This window comes from Pristiophorus japonicus, chromosome 14, assembly GCF_044704955.1.
Source record: "Pristiophorus japonicus isolate sPriJap1 chromosome 14, sPriJap1.hap1, whole genome shotgun sequence".
NCBI lineage: Eukaryota > Metazoa > Chordata > Chondrichthyes > Pristiophoridae > Pristiophorus > Pristiophorus japonicus.
Window position 1 is genome coordinate 119,043,779 of NC_091990.1, and position 26,103 is coordinate 119,069,881.

The 26,103-nt window shown below is 46.1% G+C and overlaps 1 protein-coding gene across 5 annotated transcripts in view; it reads left to right on the forward strand.

Moving 5' to 3' along the window:
- Positions 1-25,503, forward strand: part of prrg4 (proline rich Gla (G-carboxyglutamic acid) 4 (transmembrane)) — an 85,550-nt gene extending 60,047 nt beyond the window's left edge. For 3 of the 5 annotated variants that reach the window (XM_070899548.1, XM_070899550.1, XM_070899549.1), the window contains exons 6-7: positions 21,634-21,759; positions 22,701-25,503. In XM_070899548.1, coding sequence (XP_070755649.1) covers positions 21,634-21,759; positions 22,701-22,743 — 169 coding nt within the window. In that variant the 3' untranslated portion in view covers positions 22,744-25,503. Of the gene's footprint in view, positions 1-6,605; positions 6,738-17,662; positions 18,185-21,633; positions 21,760-22,700 lie in introns of those variants that run through there. The other 2 variants (XM_070899551.1, XM_070899552.1) reach the window with 2 other exon arrangements.
- Positions 25,504-26,103: the final 600 nt, after the last annotated feature.

Sequence of the window (26,103 nt, forward strand, 5' to 3'; positions counted from 1 at the left end):
ATTCTTACCAATGGATCCATTACAGACCCAACCCACGTCCGGACCGGGGTCAAACAGGGCTGCGTTAACGCTCCAACCCTCTTCTCAATCTTCCTCGCCGCCATGCTCCACCTCACAATCAGCAAGTTCCCCGCTGGAGTGGAATTAAACTACAGAACCAGTGGGAAGCTGTTTAACCTACGCCGCTTCCAGGCCAGGTCCAAGACCACCCCAACCTCTGTCGTTGAGTTCCAGTATGCGGACGACGCCTGCGTCTGCGCACATTCTGAGGCTGAACTCCAGGATATAGTCAATGTATTCACTGAGGCATATGAAAACATGGGCCTTACGCTTAACATCCGTAAGACAAAGGATCTTCACCAGCCTGTCATCGCCGCACAGCACTGCCCTCCAAACATCAAGATCCACGGCGCCGCCCTGGACAATGTGGACCATTTCCCATATCTTGGGAGCCTCTTATCAAGAAAGGCAGACATTGATGCGGAGATTCAGCATCGCCTCCAGTGCGCCAGTGCAGCCTTCGGCTGCCTGCGGAAAAGAGTGTTTGAAGACTAGGCCCTCAAATTTACCACCAAGCTCATGGTCTACAGGGCTGTAGTAATACCCGCCCTCCTGTATGGGTCTGAGGCATGGACGATGTAGAGAAGGCACCTCAAGTCGCTGGAGATATATCATCAACGATGTCTCCGCAAGATCCTGCAAATCCCCTGCGAGGACAGGCGCACCAACATCCGTGCCCTCGACCAGGCTATAACATCCCCAGTATTGAAGCACTGATCAGCTTCGCTGGGCAGGCCACATAGTACGCATGCCAGATACGAGACTCCCTAAGCAAATGCTTTATGCAGAGCTCCTTCATGGTAAACAAGCCAAAGGAGGACAGCGGAAACGTTATAAGGACATCCTCAAAGCCTCTCTGGTAAAGTGCGACATCACCACTGACACCTGGGAGCCCCTGGCCGCAGTCCGCCCAATGTGGAGAAAGTCCATCCGGGAGGACGTTGAGCTCTTTGAGGCTCGACGCAAGGAGCATGAAGAGGCCAGGCGCAGGCAGCGGAAGGATCGCGCGGCAAACCAGCCCTACCAACCCCTTCCCTCGACGAATGTCTGTCCCACCTGTAACAGGGTCTGTGGCTCTCGTATCAGATTGTTCAACCATCAAAGAATTCACTTTGGGAGTGGAAGCAAGTCCTCCTCGATTCCGAGGGACTGCCTATGATGATGATGATGATGACGGTGTCAGCTACGTGGTTGCGACTGCCAGCGATGTACTGTACATCAAAGTTATACTGATGAAGGCGATCTGACCATCGGCTGATTCGTAGTGGTCTGTGCCCAGATCCAGTTGTAGCGAGTAATGTAGTTAATACTTGGTGATCCATACAGCGGGTAAATTTCCTGGCAGAGGTAAATATGCCAGCATTCACATGTGTCGATGCAAGTGAGTGCTTCACATTCTCCTGTAGAGTATTTACATTCTGCAAACAAGAGCGTGCGAGAGGCAAAGGCGACAGAGTTCCAGGCCGTCGATTCATTGCGAGAGCACAGCACCCAAGACTGTGCCTGATGCATCCATAGTGGCATTCAGATCAAAGTGCGCGAGGATAGGAAGGGATGTGATTTTCTCCTTAAGTGTGGTGAATGCCTGAGCCTGAGAATCTGTCTATTCCCAAGGGACGTCCTTGTGCAGCAACTTGTGAAGTGGTTCGGCAATGTGCGCGTAGTGTGGGACGAACTTCAGAAAGAAGTTGCAAGTGCCGAGGAATGATGTAAATTCTTTGACGTTGGTAGCCTCCTGCATTCGCTGGATCACGTCAACCTTGTACTGTGACTCTCTAGCCCAGAAAGTTTATTTCTCCAACAGCAAATGTACACTTTATCGGCATTAAGTGTAATATGTGTAGCAAGTCTAGCCATAACTGCGTGAAGTCGCTGGTCACATTCTTCCATTGTCCGTCCATGGACGACGATATCGTCAAGCAGATTGAGGGCTCCCTCTATACCTGCTAGCATAGTAGTAACAATCTTCTGAAATGCACGGTGCAGAAGATAATCCGTGGGGCATGCGTCGATACTGATACAGACCATCATGCATCGTGAATGCCGTGAGCGGTTTGCTGTCCTCCGCTCGGCGTATTTGCAGGTAACTGCGGCGCACATCAAGTTTCATAAAAACTATTGAGCCAAGGGAATCTGAAGACAGTTCGCCGATAGTAAAGAGAGTACTTGTCAGGGATGATGGTCTTGTTGACCTCTTTCAGGTCGATGCATAGGCGGATCGCCCCACTTTTACGCCAAGCAATGACTAATTTCCAGATCCAGGGTGAGGAGTTGATGCTCTCAATGATTCAAGTCACGTTATTTCTGCAGATACTTAGTCGCAAACCGCGAATGGAGACGGCGCAGTCGCTGCGTAACCGGTTTGACGGAAGGGTCAACGCTGGGATGATGGCAGAATTCTGTTGTCACTCCAAACCCTGTGAAGATTGAGGGATACTGCTCGTCAAAGTCCACCGTGTACACAGGTGTGCCGGTTGGGTTGTAAACTTTGAACCCCAGTTTGTCAAAAAGGTCAACGCCCATAAGGCTTCGTTCCTTCGTGACATGAAAGGAAAAGTTCTGAAATGTTATGTCTTTGTAGTATTATCGGGACAGATATGACCCCAAGTACCTCTATTTTGGAGTCAGAGTACGCATGTCGAGTGGAAGTTGCGGGCTGCAGTTGACAGTGCATGAAGCGGGTTTTGTACACAACCTCGCTCAATATGGAGACTTTGGCTCCAAGGTCAATGAGGAGGCAGATGGCCATGCCGTCAATGTTTTCATCACTGTCCTTGAATTTGCCAGCACCGATGTGCGAAATGTATAAACCATACTGGGTTCATCACTATCGGGGTTGTCCATATGTCGAATATGCTGCAATGAGCGACAGGCACTAGCAAAATAGTTCATTTTACCACATACAGGGCAGTTAGGACTCTTTGATGAATGTGATTTGTCCCCATAGTTAAAGCAGTGGAAGTTAGGCCCGCGATCCGTAGCGAGTGGCTTATTACTAGCCCTGGGTCTCTGCTGTGATTTCCACTTTTGACAAACGCCTTGCACATGGGCTGTAGCTGTAGTCTGCTGCACAGGGGAAACAGGGGATCTGATCGCTTTTGAATCGGAAAGCACTGATTTTATTTGGATGGCCAAATTAGTTGCTTTGTCTAATGTCAATTTATCGTCCTCCATTAGCAAGTGTTCCCGAATGTGGGGGATCGTTGTTTTCTCAATATTTTGATCCTGATCATTTCCTCTAAGTGCTCCAAAGTTACACGTAGCGGCCAGTTCAGTTCATGAAATGATATACTGTTTGATTGGTTCACTGTTTCCTTGCCCCCTTTGATGAAATTAGTATCTCTCCATCACAATACTTTTCTTTGGCCCAAAATAGTTCTCTAGGGCGCTTACCATTTGTCGTAGGACTCCGTGTCTTCGATTTGGCCAAAGATGCGTTGGCCTTCAGTGCCGAGGCAGTGGATAAGTGTTGCATGGTGGCAAGCTGGTGTTACGTTGTCGCCGTCTAACCCAGTTGCCATGATATAGGTAGAAAAACTTTTTATCCATCTCTGCTACGGAATTGGAGGATCCCTGGGTGTGGAGCGGAAAGGTGGGGGCGGGGGGTGGCGGTAGGAAGGTTAATTTGAGTCATCCTCGTCGCCAAATTATGTTGCATACACGTAAATAACTGACAAACTGAGCCAAGAGAAATATAACTTAACTGTGCTTTTATATAACCCAAAATGGTGTCCCCAAACTAGCATGAATACAGCAACTGTGAATAGCTCCCACAGGGTCCTAATGCCCCTCTCTGTCCCCTCTGTCTCTCTCCCTCTCTGTCTCTCTCCCTCTCTGTCTCTCTCCCTCTCTGTCTCTCTCCCTCTCTGTCTCTCTCCCTCTCTGTCTCTCTCCCTCTCTGTCTCTCTCCCTCTCTGTCTCTCTCCCTCTCTGTCTCTCTCCCTCTCTGTCTCTCTCCCTCTCTGTCTCTCTCCCTCTCTGTCTCTCTCCCTCTCTGTCTCTCTCCCTCTCTGTCTCTCTCCCTCTCTGTCTCTCTCCCTCTCTGTCTCTCTCCCTCTCTGTCTCTCTCCCTCTCTGTCTCTCTCCCTCTCTGTCTCTCTCCCTCTCTGTCTCTCTCCCTCTCTGTCTCTCTCCCTCTCTGTCTCTCTCCCTCTCTGTCTCTCTCCCTCTCTCTCCCTCTCTCTCCCTCTCTGTCTCTCTGTCTCTCTGTCTCTCTCCCTCTCTCTCTCTCCCCCTCTCTCCCTCTCTCTCTGTCTCTCTCTCCCTCTCTCTCTGTCTCTCTCTCCCTCTCTCTCTGTCTCTCTCTCCCTCTCCCTCTCTGTCTGTCTCTCTCTCCCTCTCTCCCTCTCTCCCTCTCTCTCCCTCTCTGTGTCTCTGTCTCCGTCTCTCTCTCTCTCTGTCTCTCTCTCTCTCTCTCTCTCTCTCTCTTCCCCCCTCCCCCCGGTCGGGGGGTCTCTGTCTCTCTTTCTGTCTCTCCCTTAATTCTTGCCTTTCTCTTTCCCCTGTGTCTCTTTCTCTCTTGCTCACCTTTATCTCGCTTTTACCCCTCTCTCTTTCTCTTTTCTCTCTCTCGCTACTCTTTTTATTCTATTGGATCCTCTGAAAAGATACTAATTAAGCCAACCTCCTATTCCTTTTAAAAAGAAGTTTGAATGAAGAATGTGCAGCCTGCAGCTGACAGCTGGTGTTGGTACTAAAACCATTAGCCAGACTTGAGCACAGTGCATGTTATCAGAATTTTTTTTAGCTGAGCCAGTAATGGATCATTTACAGATTAATAAATGTTAAACCTTGACTTGGTTCTTGCAGTATGTCTTTTTAAATCATGGTGTGTAAAACCATTTACTGAAAAGCAGCTTCTCTCCCAGCAGAGCTGAGTGAGGCTCACGGCTCTGTCCAACCCAGATTCTCTTTGATGGCAGCCATTGGAGTCTGTCAGCTCCTGCATTGCAAGTCCAACGTGTCGGAATGCAAACTTAGTATGAAAGTGCAACATGGATTTCAATATTAAGAGTTGGACTTCCTGTATTGCTAAGTGACAATTCCAAAGGTTTCTGCCAAAATATTAGGGTGAAATCTGGGCCTGTAAATATAAGTTTGTAATTCAGAGCCAGCAAGTGAGAGGGATCCATCATTCTGCTCGCATTGAGGAAATCAATCCCAGTTTATTTTTCTCTCCTCGCTAGTCCAGGGTTGTTGAAGCGAATTGTCGTACCTTAGCTGAGATCAGCTGCCTTGGCACTGATTCTTGGGTTTCCACTGGTTAAAATTCCAGAAATTCTAAGACCAGAATTTGACTTCAGTCTCACTAAACCAAGAATCATCTGTGATCCACATATTCACTGAATAAAATGCCATTCTTTTTGTATTTTTTTTTAAATAATCCCCACATATTTAATTTACAAAGAAATCCCTCTGCTCTAACAAAGTTACATGGGAATTAACTTATTTTTTAATAACCTTGATTAATGGTGGCAACAGGAAGTAAGAAAGAACGAACTTGCATTTCTATAGCACCTTTCACGACTTTGGGATGTGGCAAAGCACTTTACAGCCAATGAAGTACTTTTTGAAGTGTTGCCACTGTGTACTGTAGGCAAACACAGAGACATCCCCACTCCCTTCGCCCCACCATTGGCGGCCGTGCCTTCAGCTGCTGAGGCGCTAAGCTCTGGAATTCCCTCCCTAAACCTCTCCGCCTCTCTCCTCCTTAAGACACTCCTCAAAACCTACCTCTTTGACCAAAGGTTGGTTTCCTGTCCTAATTTCTCTTCGTGTGGCTCGGTGCCTAATTTTGTCTGATTATGCTCCTATGAAGCGCCTCAAGACTTTTTACTTTGTTAAAGGCGCTATATTAATGCAAGTGGTTATTGTTGTTGAGAGAAACTTTATTAGCAGGAGTGGAGTGCAGCCACAATGAAAGAAAAAGAAGGAAAGACTTGCATTTATATAGCACCTTTCACGACCCCCGGACATCTCAAAGTGTTTTACAGCCAATGAAGTACTTTTGGAGTGTAGTCACTGTTGTCATGTAGTGACGCCGCAGCCAACTTGCGCACAGCAAGCTCCCATACACAGCAATGTGATAATGACCAGATAATCTGTTATTAGGGTGTTGATTGAGGGATAAATATTGGCCAGGACACCGTGAATAACTCCCTTGCTCTTCTTCAACATAGTGCCATGGGATCTTTTACGTCCACTTGAGAGGTCAGATGGGATCTCTGTTTAACGTCTCATCTGAAAGATGGCACCTTTGACAGTGCAGGACTCCCTCAGCACTGCATGGGAGTGTCGGCCTAGATTTATGTGCTCAAGTCCCTGGAGTGGGACTTGAACCCACAACCTTCTGACTCAGAAGCGAGTGTGCTGCCCACTGAGCCACGGCTGACACTGCTCAGGAATTCCATTCTGGTGCTCATTTTTTGTCTTTAAAAATCAGACCTTTTAAGTTTCCCAATTTCTGATTTTCTTTCAGCTTTGTTAAGGCAGTTAATTTTATTCACATAGTTGTAATTTTTTTTTAAATGATGGCTCGGCTGTAGGTTGGGCATGTGTCTGTCGCAGGTGCTACTCAAGCTGGATAGACACAACGGCGATGGAGAAAAGGAGAGACTTGCATTCATATAGTGCCTTTCATGACCACCAGATGCTCCAAAGTGCTTCACAGCCAATAAACTACTTTTGGAGTGTAGTTATTGTAGTCACCAACGATGCCGCCACAAGATCCTGCAAATCCCCTGTTCTCGATCAGGCCAACATCCCCAGCATCGAAGCACTGACCACACTCGACCAGCTCCGTTGGGCAGGCCACATTGTCCGCATGCCCAACACAAGACTCCCAAAGCAAGCACTCTACTCGGAACTCCTACACAACAGGCGAGCCCCACGTGGGCAGAGGAAACCTTTCAAGGACACCCTCAAAGCCTCCTTGACACAGTGCAACATCCCCACCGACACCTGGGAGTCCCTGGCCAAAGACCGCCCTAAGTGGAGGAAGAGCATCTGGGAGGGCGCTGAGCACCTCGATTTCGAGGGACTGCCTATGATGATGAATGTAGGAAACGCAGCAGCCAATTTGCACACAGCAAACTCCCACAAACAGCATTGTGATAATGACCAGATAATCTGTTTTTATGTTGATTGAGGGATACTGGCACAGGAGACCAGGGATAACTCCCTTGCCCCTCTTTGAAATGGTGCTGTGTGATCTTTTATGTCGACCTGAGAGAGCAGACGGGGCCTCGGTTTAACTTCTCATCCGAAAGACAGCACCTCTGACAGTGCGGCGTTCCTTCAGCACTGCACTAAAAAGAGTGGAGATTCTGTTTAATTTCAGGATGGAGAAGCTGATGACACTGTTGAGGGTGCAGGTGACATCGACAAATGGCCTGGCGTATGGGATTCGGGAGAGACGCCATAACATGAAAGTAGGATGTGAAGCCAGCACTGTTGCCTCAGTTGCATTATTTAAAACTCAGTAAATGTTGGTGAAAATATTGCCATTACATAATGAGAGAACCTGAAATGCTAAAGGCTGATGTAGCCTGAACAGCTGTTCCAATTCTCAAGCAAAAAGAATGGTGAGAATGTGCTGATAACCTGGATTTTACTCTACATAAAATTGGAGGAACCAGGTGGCTTGCAAGTTTCGACAGGCCGATGTCGGCCGTATGGAATGACTCGGTGGTGGATCGTGTTCATTTCTTTTGTTGCTTCAAATAACAAGAGAAGACAAAGGGGAGTATCAGTCTTTACGGTAGAGGACACTAACAATATTCTGACAGTGGTTAGTCTAGGGGCTATGGGGGGGGAGGAACTTAACACAATCACAATCACTAAGGAGGTGGTACTCAGTAAGATAATAGGACTAAAGGCAAATAAATCCCCTGGACCTGATGGCTTGCATCCTAGGGTCTTAAGAAAAGTAGCGGCAGAGATTGTGGATGCATTGGTTGTAATTTACCAAAATTGCCTGGATTCTGGGGCGATCCCAGCAGATTGGAAAACTGCAAATGTAACGCCCCTATTTAAAAAAGGAGGCAGACAAAAAGCAGGAAACTATAGACCAGTTAGCCTAACATTTGTGGTTGGGAAAATGTTGGAGTTCATTATTAAAGAAGCAGCAGCGGGACATTTGGAAAAGCATAATTCAGTCAGGCAGAGTCAGCATGGATTTATGAAGGGGAAGTCATGTTTGACAAATTTGCTGGAGTTTTTTGAGGATGTAACGAACAGGGTGGATAAAGGGGAACCAGTGGATGTGGTGTATTTGGACTTCCAGAAGACATTTGACAAGATGTCACATAAAAGTTTACGGCACAAGATAAAAGTTCACAGGGTTGGGGGTAATATATTAGCATGGATAGAGGATTGGCTAACTAATAGAAAACAGAGTCAGGATAAATGGTTCTTTGGTTGGCAACAAGTAACTAGTGGGGTGCCGCAGGAGTCAGTGCTGGGACCCCAACTATTTACAATCTATATAGACGACTTTGAAGAAGGGACTGAGTGTAACGTAGCCAAGTTTGCTGATGATACAAAGATGGGAGGAAAAGCAATGTGTGAGGAGGACACAAAAAACATGCAAAAGGACATAGACAGAATAAGTGAGTGGGCAAAAATTTGGCAGATGGAGTATAATGTTGGAAAGTGTGAGGTTATGCACTTTGGCAGAAAAAAAATCAAAGAGCAAGTTATTATTTAAATGAAGAAAAATTGCAAAGTGCACCAGGACCTGGGGGTCCTGGTGCATGAAATACTAAAGGTTAGTAAGCAGGTACAGCAAGTAATCAGGAAGGCCAATGGAATCTTGGCCTTTATTGCAAAGGGGATGGAGTATAAAAGCAGGGAAGTCTTGCTACAGCTATATAAGTTATTGGTGAGGCCACACCTGGAATACTGCGTGCAATTTTGGTTTCCATATTTAAGGAAGGATATACTTGCTTTGGAGGCAGTTCAGAGAAGGTTCATTAGGTGCGGGGATGAGGAGGTTGATATGAGGAAAGGATGAGTTGGTTGGGCCTCTATTGGGAATTCCGAAGAATGAGGGGTGATTTTATCGAAACGTATAAGATTATGAGGAGGCTTGACGAGGTGGACGTAGAGAGGATGTTTCCACTGATGGGGGAGACTAGAACTAGGGCATGATCTTAGAATAAGGGGATGTCCATTTAAAACTGATGAGGAGAAATTTCTTCTCTAGGGTTGTTAATCTGTGGAATTCGCTGCCTCAGAGAGCTGTGGAAGCTGGGACATTGAATAAACTTAGGACAAAAATAGACAGTTTCTTAAACGATATGGGGAGCGGGCGGGGAAGTGGAGCTGAGTCCATGATCAGATCAGCCATGATCTTATTAAATGGCGGGGCAGGATCGAGGGGCCGTATGGCCTACTCCTGCTCCTATTTCTTATGTTCTTATGGGAGACACAGCTACATGCAATGAGACTGCACTCTCAAACAACAAAAACTTGTATTTATATAGCGTCTTTAACATAGTAAAACATCCCAATGTGCTTCACAGGAGTGTTATATGACACAAAATTTGACACCAACCCACATAAGGAGAAATTAGGGCAGATAACCAAAAGCTTGGTCAAATTGGTTTTAAGGAGCGTCTTAAAGGAGGAGAGAGGTAGAGAATTTTAGGGAGGGAGTTCCAGAGCTTTAGGGCCTTGGCAGCTGAAGGCACGGCAGCCAAATGTTGAGCGATTTATAATCGGGGATGTTCAAGAAGAAAGAATTAAGAGGAGCGCAGATATCTCGTGGCGGGGGCTGGTGTGGTTATGGAGCTAAAGGAGATTACAGAATTAGAGATAGGGAGGGACGAGGCCATGGAGGGATTTGTAAACAAGGATGAGAATTTTAACATTGGCACTCGGGTAAGCAACATTTCAATGCAGTTCAGCAAGCTCAGGGGTGATAGGTGGGCAGGACCTGGTGCGAGTTACGACATGTGCTGCCGAGTTTTGGATGACCTCTAGTTTACGTAGGGTAGAATGTGGGAGGCCAGCCAGGAGTGCGTTGGGATAGTCAAGTCTAGAGGTAACAAAGGCATGGATGAGGGTTCCAGCAGCGAATGAGCTGAGGCAGGGGTGGAGACGGGCAATGTTATGGAGGCGGTCTTAGTGATGCGTGAATATGTGGTTGGAAGTTCATTTCGGGGTTAAATATGACACCAAGGTTGTGAACAGTCTGGTTCAGTCTCAGACGGATGCTAGGGCGAGGGACTCGTCTCAGAATACTCAGCCTCTGACCTGCTCTTGTTGCCACAGTATTTATGTGGCAGGTTCAGTTAAGTTTCTGGTCAATGGTGACCCCCAGGATGTTGTTGATGGGGGATTCGGCGATGGTAATGCTGTTGAATGTCATGGGGCGGTGGTTAGACTCTCGTTGGAGATAGTCATTGCCTGGCACTTGTGTGGCGCGGATGTTACTTGCCACTTATCAGCCCAAGCCAGGTCTTGCTGCTAGCGGGCATGGACTGCTTCATCATTATCTGAGGAGCTGCAAATGCAACTGAGCACTATGCAATCATCAGCGAACATCCCCACTTCTAACCTTATGATGAAGGGAAGGTCATTGATGAAGCAGCTGATGAAGGTTGGGCCAAGGACACTGCCCTGAGGAACTCTTGCAGTGGTATCCTGGGCTGAGATGATTGGCCTCCATCAACCACAACCATCTTTCTTTGTGCTAGGTATGACTCCAGCCAGTGGAGAGTTTTCCGCCTGATTCCCATTGCCTTCAACTTTACTCGGGCTCCTTGATGCCACATTCGGTCAATTGCTGCCTTGATTTCAAGGGCAGTCACTCTCACCTAACCTCTAGAATTCAGCTCTTTTGTCCATGTTTTGACTAAAGCTGTAATGAGGCGTGGAGTTCAAGTGGTCCTGGCGGAACCCAAACTGAGCATTGGTGAATAAGTGCCACTTAATAGCACTGTCGACAATGCCTTTCATCACTTTGCTGATGATTGAGAGTAGACTGATGGGGTGTTACTTAAGAACAGAGAAGATTTCTCCTATTTGAAGAGTAAGGAGTTCTCCTCGGGTCCCGGCCAACATTCCTTCCTCAACCAATACAACAACACCTTGTATTTATATAACGCCTTTAACATAGTGAGTATTATGAGATTTTTAAAAATTTATACCAAGCCGCTTAAGTAAAAATTAGCAAAAGCTTGATCAAAGAGGTATGTTTTAAGGAGCGACTTGAAGGCGGAGAGATTTAGGTAGGGAGTTCCAGAGCTTGGGGCCTAGGCAACAGAAGGCACGGCCACCAATGGTTGAGCGATTTATAATCAGGGATGCACAAGAGGACAGAATTAGAAGATGCAGACGACTTTTGCGGCGGCGGGGCGGGGGGCGGAGGTTTGTGGGGCTGGAGGAGGTTACAGGGATGGGGAGCGGCGAGGCCATGGATGAATTTGAAAATAAGGATGAGAATTTTGAAATCTGTGTGTTGCTTAACCGGAAGCCAATGTAGGTCAGCGAGCACAGGGTTAATAGGTGAGTGGGAATTGGTGATAGTTAGGACATGGGCAGCAGAGTTTTGAATCACCCCTGGTTTATGTAGGGTAGAATGTGGGAGGCCAGCCACATCTGGAGGGAGGAAAGTATGCCGGGGGATCTTAGAGATGCAGTGATCGTGACCATCTTTAAAAAAGGGGACAAGTCTGACTACGGCAACTACAGAGGAATCTCCCTGCTATCAACCACTCGGAAAGTCTTCGCTAGAGTCCTCCTCAATGGTCTTCTCCCCGTGGCCGAAAAATTCCTCCCGGAGTCAAAGTGCGGATTTCGTCCCCTCTGGGGCACAACGGACATGATTTTTGCAGCGCGACAGCTGCTGGAAAAATGCAGGGAACAGCGCTAGCCCTTATACATGGCCGCCTTCGACCTTACAAAGGCCTTTTGACACTTTCAACCGCAAGGGTCTATGGAGCGTCCTCCTCCATTTCGGATGCCCCCAAAGGTACGTCACCATCCTCCGCCTGCTCCACGATGACATGCAAGCCGTGATCCTTACCAACGGATCCATCACAGACCCAATGCACGTCCGGACCGGGGTCAAGCAGGGCTGCGTCATCGCTCCAACCCTCTTCTCAATCTTCCTCGCTGCCATGCTCCACCTCACAGTTGATGAGCTCCCCGCTGGAGTGGAGCAAAACTACAGAACCAGTGGGAAGCTGTTCAACCTTTGCCATCTCCAGGCCAGGTCCAAGACCACTCCAACCTCTGTCATCGAGCTACAGTATGCAGATGATGCCTGCGTCTGTGCACACACAGAGGCTGAACTCCAGGACATTGTCGACGTATTTACCGAGGCACATGAAAGCATAGGCCTTATGCTAAACATCAGTAAGACAAAGGTCCTCACCGCACAGCACTGCCCCCCCCAGACATCAAGATCCACGGCGTGGCCCTGGACAACTTGGACCATTTTCCCTATCTCAGGAGCCTCCTATCAACAAGAGCAGGCATTGACGACGAGATCCAACACCGTCTCCAGTGCGCCAGTGCAGCCTTTGACCGCCTGAGGAAGAGAGTGTTTGACGACCAGTCCCTCAAAGCTGTCACCAAGCTCATGGTATACATGGCCGTAGTAATACCCGCCCCGCTGAATGGCTCAGAGACGTGGACCATGTACAGCAGACACTTCAAGTCGCAGGAGAAATACCACCAGCGATGTCTCCAAGATCCTGCAAATCCCCTGAGAGAACAGACGCACAAACGTTAGTGTCCTCGTCCAGGCCAACATCCCCAGCATTGAAGCACTGATCACACTTTGTCCGCTCCGCTGGGCAGGCCACGTAGTTCGCATGCCAGACACAAGACTCCCAAAGCAAGCGCTCTACTCAGAACTCGTCCACGGCAAACAAGCCAAAGGCAGGCAGAGGAAACGTTACAAGGACACCCTCAAAGCCTCCCTGATAAAGTGTAACATCCCCACTGACACCTGTGAGTCCCTGGCCATAGACCGCCTTAAGTGGAGGAAGTGCATCCGGGAGGGCGCTGAGCTCCTCGAGTATCGTCGCCAAGTGCAAGCAGCGGAAGGAGCGAGCAGCAATCCAGGCTCCCTGCCCACCCTTTCCCTCCACGACTATCTGTCCTACCTGTGACAGAAACTGTGGTTCTCGTATTGGATTGTACAGCCACCTAAGAACTCATGCTGAGAGTGGAAGCAAGTCTTCCTTGATTCCGAGGGACTGCCTATGAATGGGTGATAGTTAGGACACAGGCAGCAGAGTTTTGAATCACCCCTAGTTTATGTAGGGTAGAATGTGGGAGGCCAGCCAGGAGTGTGTTGGAATCGTCAAGTCTAGAGGTAACAAAGGCATGGATGAGGGCTTCAGCAGCGGATGAGCTGAGGCAAGGGCAGATTGCATCAAAAATAGATTAACTGATCATTTATTTCATTTGCTGTTCGTGGGACCTTGCTGTGGACAAATTGGCTGCTGCATCTGCCTAGGTCACAGTGGTCGCATTTCAAAAGTGATTAATTGACTAAATCACACTGGGATGTCTTCGGGATGTGATGAGGCATTATATAAATGCAAGATCCTATTACAGGAGCAAGATATGAGCATAACAAAGTGCAGGATTGGAAAAGACACTGCACTCGATCTGCCCTGTCCCAAAAATACAATAATTTTTCATCTGCATTCACTGAAATACCTGTTTGATTCTCGTTTAATTGTTCCGCCGTGTCTGCCTCCCTGAGCAGTCTATTCCACACATTCACTGTCCTGCGCATAAAATATAAACTCTGCACTTTTCCATTTCTAACCTTGAGCTCACTTTCCCCTGGTTCTAGAGTTTGCAGCGATCTCATATACGAACAGGAGAAGGCCTTTGGGCTTTAATTCTCTTAATATTCTTGAATATTTATGAAAGTTGGAACATGAGTAGGCCATTCAGCCCCTTGAGCCTGTTCAATCAGATCATGGCTGATCTGTATTTCATCACCATTATCTTTGCTCCATATCTCTTGATACTCTCCCTTAAGAAAAATCTATCGATCTCAGTCTTGAAAATATCAATTGACCCACAGTCTTTTGGGGAGAAGAGTGTTCCAGATTTAAGAACATAAGAAATAGGAGCCAGGAGTAGGCCATTTCGCCCCTCGATGTTCCCAGATGCATGCAGAGCAGAGATGCTGCGAGACTTTTTTATTGAGGGCATCGGGCATGCTGAGGTTTTCAGGAAACCGATCGAGACCAAAGACTTAACCTGGGAAGCGGCGGCTATGATAGACCAGACAATTATCTCGGGAGGAAGAGACCAGAATGATTTATGGCAAAAATCTTGACTCAAATGCAGCAAACGACCAGGGAGTCAATATTGTTAACGCGGCACACAGTTCTCTAGGCAGACAAGGGCAATCGGACATGCCCCAGCATGCAGTCGAACCAAAGGGGGAATTCAACAAAGACAATGGCTAGCTGAACGGAGATTCATGCCATCGCAATGGATAATGCGGCCAGTAATGGGGCCATCAACACCTGTTAATGGTGCACTTAAGGACAGTTACAGAGACAGTCAGAGACAATCGACTGGTAATGGACCTTTTGTTTCCAACAATGGGGCCTCTAGCTTATGCTGGAGGTGTGGAGGCAAACACCCAGCCAGAGCTTGCAGGTATCAGCAATATACCTGCAGAAACTGCAACGTCAGCGGTCACTTGGCGCGTATGTGTAGGAAGCCTGCAGCCAGGTTGATGTACGAGGAGGACGGGCCCGATGTAAGCCCTACGAGGCCAAATGAATACTGGGGGAAATCGCTGGAAGCTGAAGTTCAGCGAGCTCATGTGGAGCATATATACAGCTCATATACCAGGACGCCACCGATAATGATGAAAGTGCTCCTCAGTGGCATCCCAGTATTAATGGAACTGGACACGGGGGCCAGCCAGTCCCTGATGAGTATCAAACAGTTCGAAAGGTTGTGGGTGTCCAAGGCCAGGAGGCCAAAATTATTGCCGATTGACGCACAGCTGCGGACATATACAAAGATCATTCCGATGCTAGGCAGCGCCACGGTAGTCGTGACCCACAAAGATTTGGAGAACAGGTTGCCACTCTGGATTGTCCCGGGGGACGGTCCCGCACTACTGGGGAGGAGTTGACTTGCTGTCATGAACTGGAAATGGGGCAATGTCAATGCAATTTCTTCTGTGGAGCGAGTATCATGCTCACAGGTCCTGAACAAATTTGACTCATTATTTCAACCTGGCATAGGCATTTTTATGGGGACCAAGGTAGTGATTCACATAAACCCGGACGTCAGCCAGTACACCACAAGGCCAGAGCGGTGCCGTACGTGATGCAGGAAAAGATAGAATGCGAATTGGACCGCCTGCTGAGGGAAGGCATCATCTCGTCAGTCGAATTCAGTGACTGGGCGAGCCCGATTGTGCCGGTGCTCAAGGCGGATGGGTCGGTCAGGATATGTGGCGATTACAAGGCCACCGTCAATCGGGTGTCACTCCAATACCAGTACCCGCTACCGAGAGCGGAGGACCTCTTTGCGACGCTATCCGGTGGCAAACTTTTTTCAAAATTGGACCTGACCTCAGCTTACATGACCCAGGAGCTGCAAGTGAGTCGAAGAAGCTGACCACCATCACGACACACAAAGGGTTGTTTGAGTACAACAGATGTCCGTTCGGGATTCGTTCGCCCGCCGCGATCTTTCAGCGAAATATGGAAAGCCGCCTCAAGTCGATTTCAAGGACGGTGGTTTTTCAAAACGACATCCTCATCACTGGTCGCGATACTGAAGAACACCTCCACAACCTGGAGGAGGTGCTACGCAGACTGGACCGGGTAGGGCTATGACTGAAAAAGGCTTGGCTCCAGAGGTACAATTCCTGGGGAGGAGGGTAGCAGCAGACGGGATCAGACCTACTGCGTCCAAAACGGAAGCGATCCAGAGATCACCCAGACCCCGTAACACGACGGAGCTGCATTCGTTCCTGGGGCTCCTGAACTATTTTGGCAACTTTCTTCCCAAATTGAGCACGCTGTTAGAGCTGCTACATGTGCTCCTACTCAAAGGGTCTGGGAGGACAGCCAGGAAAGGGCTTTTGATAGAGCACGCAATTTGCTATGCTCCAACAAACTGTTAACGTTCTATGACCCGTGTAAGAAACTAGTTTTAACGTGTGATGCGTCGTCCTATGGGGTTGGGTGTGTGTTGCAGCATGTGAATGCCAATGGTCAGTTACAGCCGGTAGCTTATGCCTCCAGAAGTCTGTCCCGGGCAGAAAGGGGCTACGGAATGGTAGTAAAGGAACCGCTAGCATGTGTATAAGCAGTAAAAAAAAAAATGCACCAGTAGCTGTTTGGCAGGAAATTTGAGCTGGAGAAAGATCATATCCCCTAACGTCCCTTTTGGCTGACAACAAAGCCATAAATGCGAATGCATTGGCCCGCATACAGAGATGGGCACTTACGTTAGCCGCCTATGACTACACAATTTGGCACAGACCGGGCACTGAAAACTGTGCCAATGCACTCAGCAGGCTACCACTAGCCACCACTGAGGGGGCAGCTGAGCATGATGCTGAGATGGTCATGACTGTTGAAGCTTTCGAAAGCGAAGGCTCACATGTGACAGCCCGTCAGATTAAATTCTGGACAAATAAAGATCTGCTACTGTCTTTAGTTAAGAAATGTGTCCTGAATGGGGACTGGGCAGCCACGTACAGGGCATGCCCTGAGGTGTTTAAACTGTTTCATAGGCGCAAGGATGAACTCTCGATTCAGGCTGATTGCCTACTGTGGGGAAACCGAGTAGTCATGCCCCAGAAGGGCAGAGAGGTGTTTATCAGAGAACTTAACAATGAGCACCCGGGCATTGTCATGATGAAGGCAATTGCCAGGTGACACGTTTGGTGGCCAAGGATAGATGCAGACCTGGAACTTTATGTTCGCAGGTGCAACACGTGTGCTCAGCTGGGCAACGCACCCAGGGAAGTCCCCCTTAGCCCCTAGTCCTGGCCCGCCAAGCCATGGTCACGCATCTATGTGGACTACGCAAGCCCTTTCATGGGAAAAATGTTTCTGGTTGTAGTAGACGCCTACTCCAAATGGATTGAGTGTGCCATTTTAAATTCAAGCACATCCTCTGCCACGGTAGAAAGTCTACGGGCAATGTTCACCGCCCATGGTCTACCGGATGTCTTGGTCAGCGACAATGGCCCGTGCTTCACAAGCACTGAATTCCAGGACTTCATGGCAGACAATGGAATCAACCATGTCAGAACGGCACCGTTCAAGCCGGCCTCAAATGGCCAGGCGGAACGAGCAGTGCAGATAATCAAACGGGATGCTCAGAATCCAAGGGGGTTCCCTACAAAGCCGCTTATCACACCTCCTGTTGGCCAATAGATCCCGACCACACTCGCTCACAGGGGCTCCACCCGCAGAGCTGCTAATGAAAAGGATGCTCAAAACCAGGTTATCCCTTATACACCCTAGCATGAAAGAAATTGTTGAGAGCACGCGTCAGTCACAATGTGACTACCATGACAGGAATGCGAGGGCGCGATGTATTGATGTCAATGACCCTGTTTTTGTCCTTAATTACGCTGCAGGGCCCAAATGGCTGGCAATCACAGTGCCCGCAAAAGAGGGAAATAGGGTTTTGGTAGTTAAACTTACCAATGGACAAATCTGCCGCAAACACGTGGATCAAACTAAAAGGAGGTTCAGCAACCCCATAGAAGAAGCAGAGGAAGAACACGACGTGGAGTTTACTCCACCACAGGTGACCGAACACCGGAACCAAGTGGAGGAGAGCCCAGTCACTGTGGGCAGTTCGGACAGGCCTGAGGCACTGCAAACAGCAAACACTCAGGCCAGCGCCCAACAACCGGAGCCCTAACTCAGGCTCTCGACAAGGGAGCGTAAACCACCAGAGAGACATAACCTCTGATCCCAATAAGACTTTGGGGGGGAGGTGATGTCATGTATTAGCTGTCATTGTAACCCATGTATTAGCTGACCGTGAAAACACTGACCACAGGGGGCGAACTTGTGGGAGACACTCCTAACCTGGTCTTTCCGGTACAAAAGGGGAAGCTCCACCTACCGTCTGTCTCTTGAGGTCTTGGTAATAAAGGTAACTGGTCACAGAGTGATCTTTTCTCAAGTATGGGCCTCATGTGCATTTATACTGTATAGTAAGGACATATTAGTCCAAGTTGAAGATTATACCCTCTTGTTCTGGATTTCCGTGCCCCCCCAGCCCCACCAGAGGAAACAGATTCTCTGCATCTACCCAGTCAAATCCTTTTGCCATTTTTAACACCTCGATTAGATCACCCCTTAATCTTGTATACTCTAGAGAATACAAACCAAATTAATACATCTTTCCTTTATAATTTAACCCCAAGTGAACAGTACCTCCCTGGGCCTTTTTCCCCCAGAGTAAACAATTTCAAACTCTTCAACTTCTCAAACTGCCTTGAGCTAGCTACCCTTTTGGTTGCCCATTTTGTGTTATCCTGGCTGTTGCACAGTGACCAGCAGGATGCACACTATTCAGCTGTGACCATTCTGGTATCTTGTCCAAAGTCATGATTCCACCCACCTCCTTCCCTCTCTCCTGTGGGATTCATCCTTTATCCCTCACCCAAACATGCAGACAAGCTACTGAATCACACAAAATAAATTGGGACTGTGAAGGTAAACAGAAGGGTGGCTGGAAGTGAAAGTTGTAACCCAGGAAAGTTGGATTTTAGTTTCTAATAGAAAGGCCGTTAACTTTAACCACCAGTGATTACTTCCAGGTTTGATGAGCAACTTAAGAGCATGATTGTTTGTTTGCCATTGTTGAAGTACATGACCAGAATACCACAGGCGAGAGAGAACATCAAAGGGGTGCAATTATCTTGTTGCCAGGATTACTAGCTAGCGTATGTTTCAATTAGTTCTGGTGAGGAGTAAGTGGATTCTCTGTGTAAAAGATTTTGAACTTACTCCACAAATGATGAATGCCAACTGTGTCTGAATGTAATTTCCCCAGAGGAACATGTGCAGCTAATGAACTCTGCAAAGGTGTTCTGTGGATGAGTGCCAGTGGCTTTCGCCGTCTGAACCTAATTATCACCCCGACACGCTCTGCGCTGCTTATCAAGCATGTGTCTACCCTGATCATCAAACTTGATCGACCTCCAGTCCCCATTTGGGATCTAGATGTGTAGACTAGGCTTCAATCTCACGGGGCAGCAGACGATAGCAAAATTCGGAAGGTACATCTGCCAGCTATCACCGAATCCTGTGGAGGTTCATCATCATCATAAGCAGTCCCGTGAGTCGAGGATGACTTGCTTCCACGCCAAAAAGTTCACAGGTGTTTCACTGAAGAACCTAATATTCCAGGTTCCGAACTAAATCTTGAAGGGTGGTTCGTGGATTTTTTTTATGTGTGGTGGCCACTGCACACCAGCCACCACTTAGGCTACGGAAATGTAACAGTTATGATATTGGACTAGTAGTCTATCTGCAGTCAATTCAATTCCCATCATGGCAATTAACGAAATTAAATTCAATAAATCTGGATTTGTGGGCTGACACCAGAAACAAATGGACATAAAAGTTGTTGGATGGTCATGACAAACCCAACTGGTCTACTTGGAGTGTTGTGTGCCGTTCTGGTCACCACATTGTAGAGGGGGATGTAGAGGCACAGGAGGGAGTCCTAAAAAGATTTACATGGATGATACCAGAAATGTGAGGTTATCCCCATCAGGGAAGGATGATCAGGCTGGGTCTCTTTTTTTATCTTGAAGAGTGAGGGGTGACCTTACACAGGTCTTTAAAATTATGAAAGGTTTTGATAGAGTGGATACAGAGAGAGTGTTTCCACTTGTGGGGAAGAGCAAAACTAGAGGCCATCAATACAAGATAGTCGCTAAGAAATCCAATAGGGAATTCAGAAGAAATTTCTTTACCCAGAGAATGGTGGAGAATGTGAAACTGGCTACCACACTGGACTGATGAAGCAAATAGTATCGATGCATTTAAGGGGAGGCTAGATATGTACATGAGGGAGAAGGGAATAGGGTGTTATACTGATGAGATGAGGAAAGACGGGAGGAGGCTCGAGTGGAGCATAAATGCAGGCATGGACTGGTTGGGCCAAATGGCCTGTTTCTGTACCGTATATCCTATGTAATGCCAAGGAAGGGAGCCTGCCACACCTATACAATCTGACCTACACACGACTCCAATCCCACACTGAGGTTTACTCTGAATTGGTCTAGCAAACCACTCGGTTGTAAAAACAACTGCAATCTTACGTTCCCACCATCTCTTTTTACATGTTTTTAACTCAGCTCAATAATTATTAATCCTCTACATTGGGGAGACCAAATGCAGGTTGGGTGGTGACCACTTTGCGGAAAACCTCTATTCAGTCCATAAGCTTGACCCCAATCTTCTGGTCCCCTGTCACTTTAATTCTACGTTCCACTCCCACTCTTGCTTCTCTATCCTCGGTCTCTTGCACTGTTCCAAGAAAGCTCAACATAAGCTCGAGGAACAACACCTCAACTTTTGATTAAGCACTTTACAGCCTTCTGGATTCAACATTGAGTTCAACAATTGCAGATCATAACCTCTGTCCCTATTTTTCCACATGGCAGCTGTTGATGATTCTGCCATTCCCATTTACACCTCAAAAAAAACTCGTCTTTTGTTTCTTTACTTGTCCCATTACCATCTCCTTTGCCTTGCATCATCATACCGTTTGTCATTTAATCTCTCCTGTCTTCCATCCCATCACAGATATTCCCTTTTGTTCTTTCCTCCCATCCCCCTCCCACCGTCCCTGCCTCTGCACCTGCACAAAACCAGTTGTATCTCTAACTTTTTCCAGTTCTGATGAAAGGTCATCGACCTAAAATGTTAACTCTGTTTCTCTTTCCACAGATGCTGCCTGAGTATTTCCAGCATTTTCTGTTTTAATTTCAGATTTCCAGCATCTGCATTATTTTGCTTTTGTTTCAATAATTGTAACTTTTATCAACTCGGATTTACTTGGTAAATAATTTCTAAAAATTTGTGCAGTACCATGCACGCAGACTGTATTTTGCAATAATATTTAGTCAAGCCAGGCTGTTTGTTTGGCATTATTTCATTGTGGTGTATACATATGATGCATATGATTTTCGTGAATGTTGGGAAGTGTACTAATACTGCATCTTATAACCGTTAATTCAGTTTTACATGTACATATTTTTTTAAATCCTAATTTACTGTGAAAATATGAAGAGTCAGAAGTAATGTAGACACAAATTATCAGTCGTTTCTGCTTTGCTTGTGCCTGCTTGGTCAAGGACTACGTACAAAATGTTATTATTTTCCACTTGAGTGTATCATGTTTTGGGCCTGGCACCTCATGTCTTTTAGTGTGTGTCCGTCTCAAGCTTCCCTCATGAGACCACGTTCCAATGTATCAGGTGACTGTTTCATTCTTGTACTGTTATGAAAACATGACCAGTGAACCGAGAAGCCATTACGTCAGCTTAAGAGTGCTTATTAATGCCCTTGTCTTTATCAGGAGGACCGAGGAAACCTCCATGAATCCTGTGCCCTTTACTACAGATGCAGAGTCCGCTCTACCTTCCTATGAACAGGCACTTGTGGCAACTGGGCAATATGATGCCCCTCCACCCCCTTACCCCGGGTAGGTAATGCAGCTGTTGTCTTTTGGAGGACTGTGGAACTAATGCAGAAATCTCTAGTGGCCAAAATTGAGCCCAGAGATTTATACACACATCACTAGGTTTTCCTGTTCATGCATCCCCTTCAGGATTGTGGTGTGACTATTTCTCCCTTGTTTAGTTTTGAATTGAAATCTCTTCTTTACTGGTTTATATTTAAAGGCAAATTGTTTACTTAGTAGATAGACTTGTTATGCCTTCCAGGTCCATCATTTTCAATACATGTTGAGTAAAATCCCAAAATTTCTATCGGGCTAAGATGAAACAGTGTTTAAAAAAAATAAGGCTTGCATTTATATAGCACTTTTCACGACCTCTGGATGTCCCAAAGCACTTTCCAGCCAATTAAGTACTTTTTTAAGTATTATAATGTAGGAAATGCAGAGGCCAATTTGTGCACAGCATTGTGATAATGACAGATAATTTGTTTTAGTAATGCTGGTTGAAGGATAAATATTGGCCAGGACTCCCCTGCTCTTCTTCGAAGTAGTGCCGTGGGATCCTTTACGTCCACCTGAGTGGGTAGATGGAGCCTCAGTTTAACATCTCGTCAGAAAGACGACACCACTGACATTGCAATGCTCCCTCAGTACTGCACTGGGAGTGTCAGCCGAGTGGGACTTGAATCCACAATCCTCTGACTCCAAGGCGAGAGTGCTACTCATTGAGCCATGGCACATGTGGAAGCAGGTCCGTATCATCACTCTTTGATGGTGAAGGGTCATCTCACTCTTGAAATACAGAATACAAAAACAACAGCAACAATAGGCTGGTTAGAATTTGTTCAAGATTTTTTTTTTAAATTCTACTATATAATCTTTTCCAGCTGTTCAAACAATGAAGATTATATATTTTGTAATAGTCTTTTTTGTAACATTTTTTCACGATTGTATTGTTTGCACAGGTCATCTTCTGGCTCCTGGAAATCCCATCGCTCCCGAAAATGAACGGACGAATGAGTATTGATAAAATATTGGCACTAACTTAAATTCAATGTATTTTTAATAATGAAATCTGCACTATACAAATGATATTTAATTAAGTATTCCTTGTTTGTATTTGAATGTGATATTTGTATATATCTTTACATGGACATGTAAAATTATCAGGAAATGATAGGAAAATGTTGGCCTTTTTTTTTCATAATTTAACCTTTTTCAAACACTTTCTTAATCCATAGTATGAATGAACAACTTTGTAAAATAATGCAAATTTAAATCTCGCCGTTTGCCGGAAGTACAAGTCTGAGATTGCCAGTTTCACGATCCTTCAGTTCCAAGGGTGATTGGAAGATAGTTAAATATTTGTGATATTGGGCCCGGCTTTAGTATCACTGAGTAATCAGGCGTGTATCTTCCCTGATGTTTATCAAATGTCAATTATGAAAAAGGTGGAATTGTAGAATTACCATATTTGCCCAAAAGATCATCTAAAATTCAACGTCTATGAAAGTCTAGCAGCTAAATCAGCCAAATCAAGATCAGACACGAGAAGCATCGCCTTTAAAAGCTTCTTCATGTTTTAGCTACTGACCCTAGAGCTCTTATCAGTGAACTGGCTGGTCACCTACCTCATCAGTGTCAACTGTCCCTTTCAATTACTGCAGATCCTCCATTCGATTGAAAGACAGCAAACATGACCATCAAAGCCAAACCCCTCGGATGATTGCTGATCAGTATCCTTCCCACCAATCAGACTTGAGCTTAGTTGCCATTGTGATTGAGAAGCTCTTGTAACAACCCCTTAAAAACTTTCTTTGGAGCAAATCAGCTGACACCTCCTATATTTTTCTTTCTCTCCCTGCCCATAAATTGAACGATTCTGCCTGTTCCCACCGTGGAATTCAGTTACTAGCACTTGACGTGTAACATCCATAGTTGAGAAGCTGGCATGTCCAGTTAGCTGCTGTCCTCGAGATGTTACTTTCAGCGCATGAAAACTTTCAGATTGTGATATCGGGTAGTTTGGTTATAGTATATGGTGCACTTTATGCCATTTATTCAGCCCTTTTTATGTTCGTGATGTTGGGAGGTTTTTTTTCGTGAAATTGGGGTAAGCCTAAGGAAAATTTCAGCTCTTGGCTTTGATTGCAGGATGTACTAATTTGGAATGCAAGTACTTTCCCTTTCAATGCACAGATGATGGGATAAAGTATGTAGGCATTCTTTTATTAAGACTGCATGGAATGAATATTGGAAGATGAATTCAGGGCTATTGGGATGGTGAGGGATCTAGTCATAGGAGAAGATTGATGAAGTTAGACTGATTTCTGTTGAGTAATTTTCATCATCTGAATACTTCAACTGGCAACTTGTGTCCAATACTTAAATAGACTCTGACTTCCTGCGCACTAGTAATCACAGAGAGTTAGTTGTGACAGTTTAGTGAATAGTGAAGGAAAGGTTGTGTGTTAGGGATTTCTGATCACTGCCTCTCTCCAACAACATGTATTAGTTGGTACTGCCATGGATAGACCTGGATTTGAACAAGCCTAGTTGATGGACTGACAACTCCATACCCTACCCAACCTTTTCTCTTCTCTCCCTGTAGCAACACAGTGCTATCCTGCTATGAAAGCAACTCGACTTTACTTTAGGACTTTTGAGAAACTATTCACTGAATTGACCTATTCATATAATGAAAAATAAGCTCCCCGGTTGTTCAGCAAATTTACCCATCGAGTAGCTGAACCATTCGGACCAGGAATGTTGCAGGTTCAATCCCAGTCTATGCTGAATTAATCTGATTGGTCCGACTGGTGGTAGAGCCACTGTCTCCGAGTTAGGGAGAAATGAATTTGATTAGAATTCCTGCTCCTAATCTCTCTCCAGAGACGAATACTGGAAGTTCCATGTGAATTAATGTGATGCCACCTGCAATTGGGTAGCCCGTCAACACTATTGGGCAAGTCTCGTGCATGAATAATAGCAACCTGGATGAGCATAAGGTAACGGAGTGAGTTCGTGGAACTTTTACCCTGAGAGGGAGACGATGCCTTCAGGAAATGAGAAAATTGAAGTATAACACCACTCCAAGTTAGTCACATATTTTGGTTATGGATTCACAGTTGATTTTGCCTCTTCTGACTGATTAAACCTTGATGAAGTTAGCAGAGGAAGCCATGTTATCTTAAAAAAAAAACTGAGGAGGAATGAAAACACTCTCGTGTGTCACCTCAAGAGAACGGAGCCTGGCAAGTGACGAGGGTTTTGCAATGATGTGCAGGTCACCAGGCCTGACTGGAAGAGTAATCAAAAGAGAAGCTATTTCAATTCAAAACCTTGCAGGGGCCTAAACAGAATTATGTATATTGATTTAAGGTAGGAATTACAGGCGCAGAGCTGGGGGACCTCATTTTGATATGGTTTCCCACATCCTCTGGGGTTGTGACAAAGTAAAAGCCCTGGGAATGAAGTCCAGACGGTAGTCTCTGAGTAATCATTCCTTTTGTGTATTTTAAGTCCCTAATTGTTGTGAAATCTGAGAGGCTTAAGTTGTTAGGTATTTAGCTAACTATGACAAAAACAACTTTTTTTTTGCTGAATTTTCCAAGTTTATTTTGGAGTGTGCTGTCAAATGCAATCGTGGTTTGTCTACAGCTTAGAGACTTCTGAGGAGGTTTTGAGGCCTCTTTGGGAACTAGTGTCTCTGGTGGCCCCAATACTTTATCCCCTAACTCTTTTTACACCCCCCCAAAATAAACTTTTCTCTTACAGAGATCACACTTTTCCCAAGAAGATTTAGTTACTTGTCCCTCTGTTCCTTGTCCTCCCCTTCCCCCTTTGGCATTTCTGTCATGTTTTATCAGGCAGTCACTCGCTAGAATTTTGCTTTTTATCGATCAACTTTTCAGATTCTATACCTCTGCTGTTAAGTAATTTCTCTCCGTAGCTTTAAGTTTCTTTTTTTTTTATTCAATGCATTATGTATCTTTGTTAGTGGGTTCATAATGTTTGTAAAATGTTTTGATTCTAAATAAAACTGTTTTCATCAAAATAAATGTTCAGCCTGACTTGTCAATCACAGAAACTCAAGTGTTCTACAAAAGTTTTATCTATGTACCTGTGGAATATTGTAGCTCCGTTTGGCAGACTGCAGAGAAACCCCAGTACGACTCGAGCCCTGTGGTCTTTGTGGGTTTATTGAGGATAAGCTACCCCCAGCCAGAGTCCGCACACTTCAAAATCAAATATTACAACTGAGGCAGCGTCACGAGAGTTGCTGGTGCTTGAGCTGGAGTTCTTGTGGCAGCGACACAAGAATCTGTCTATAATGTATTAACTTTGCTACATCACAGAATCGTACAG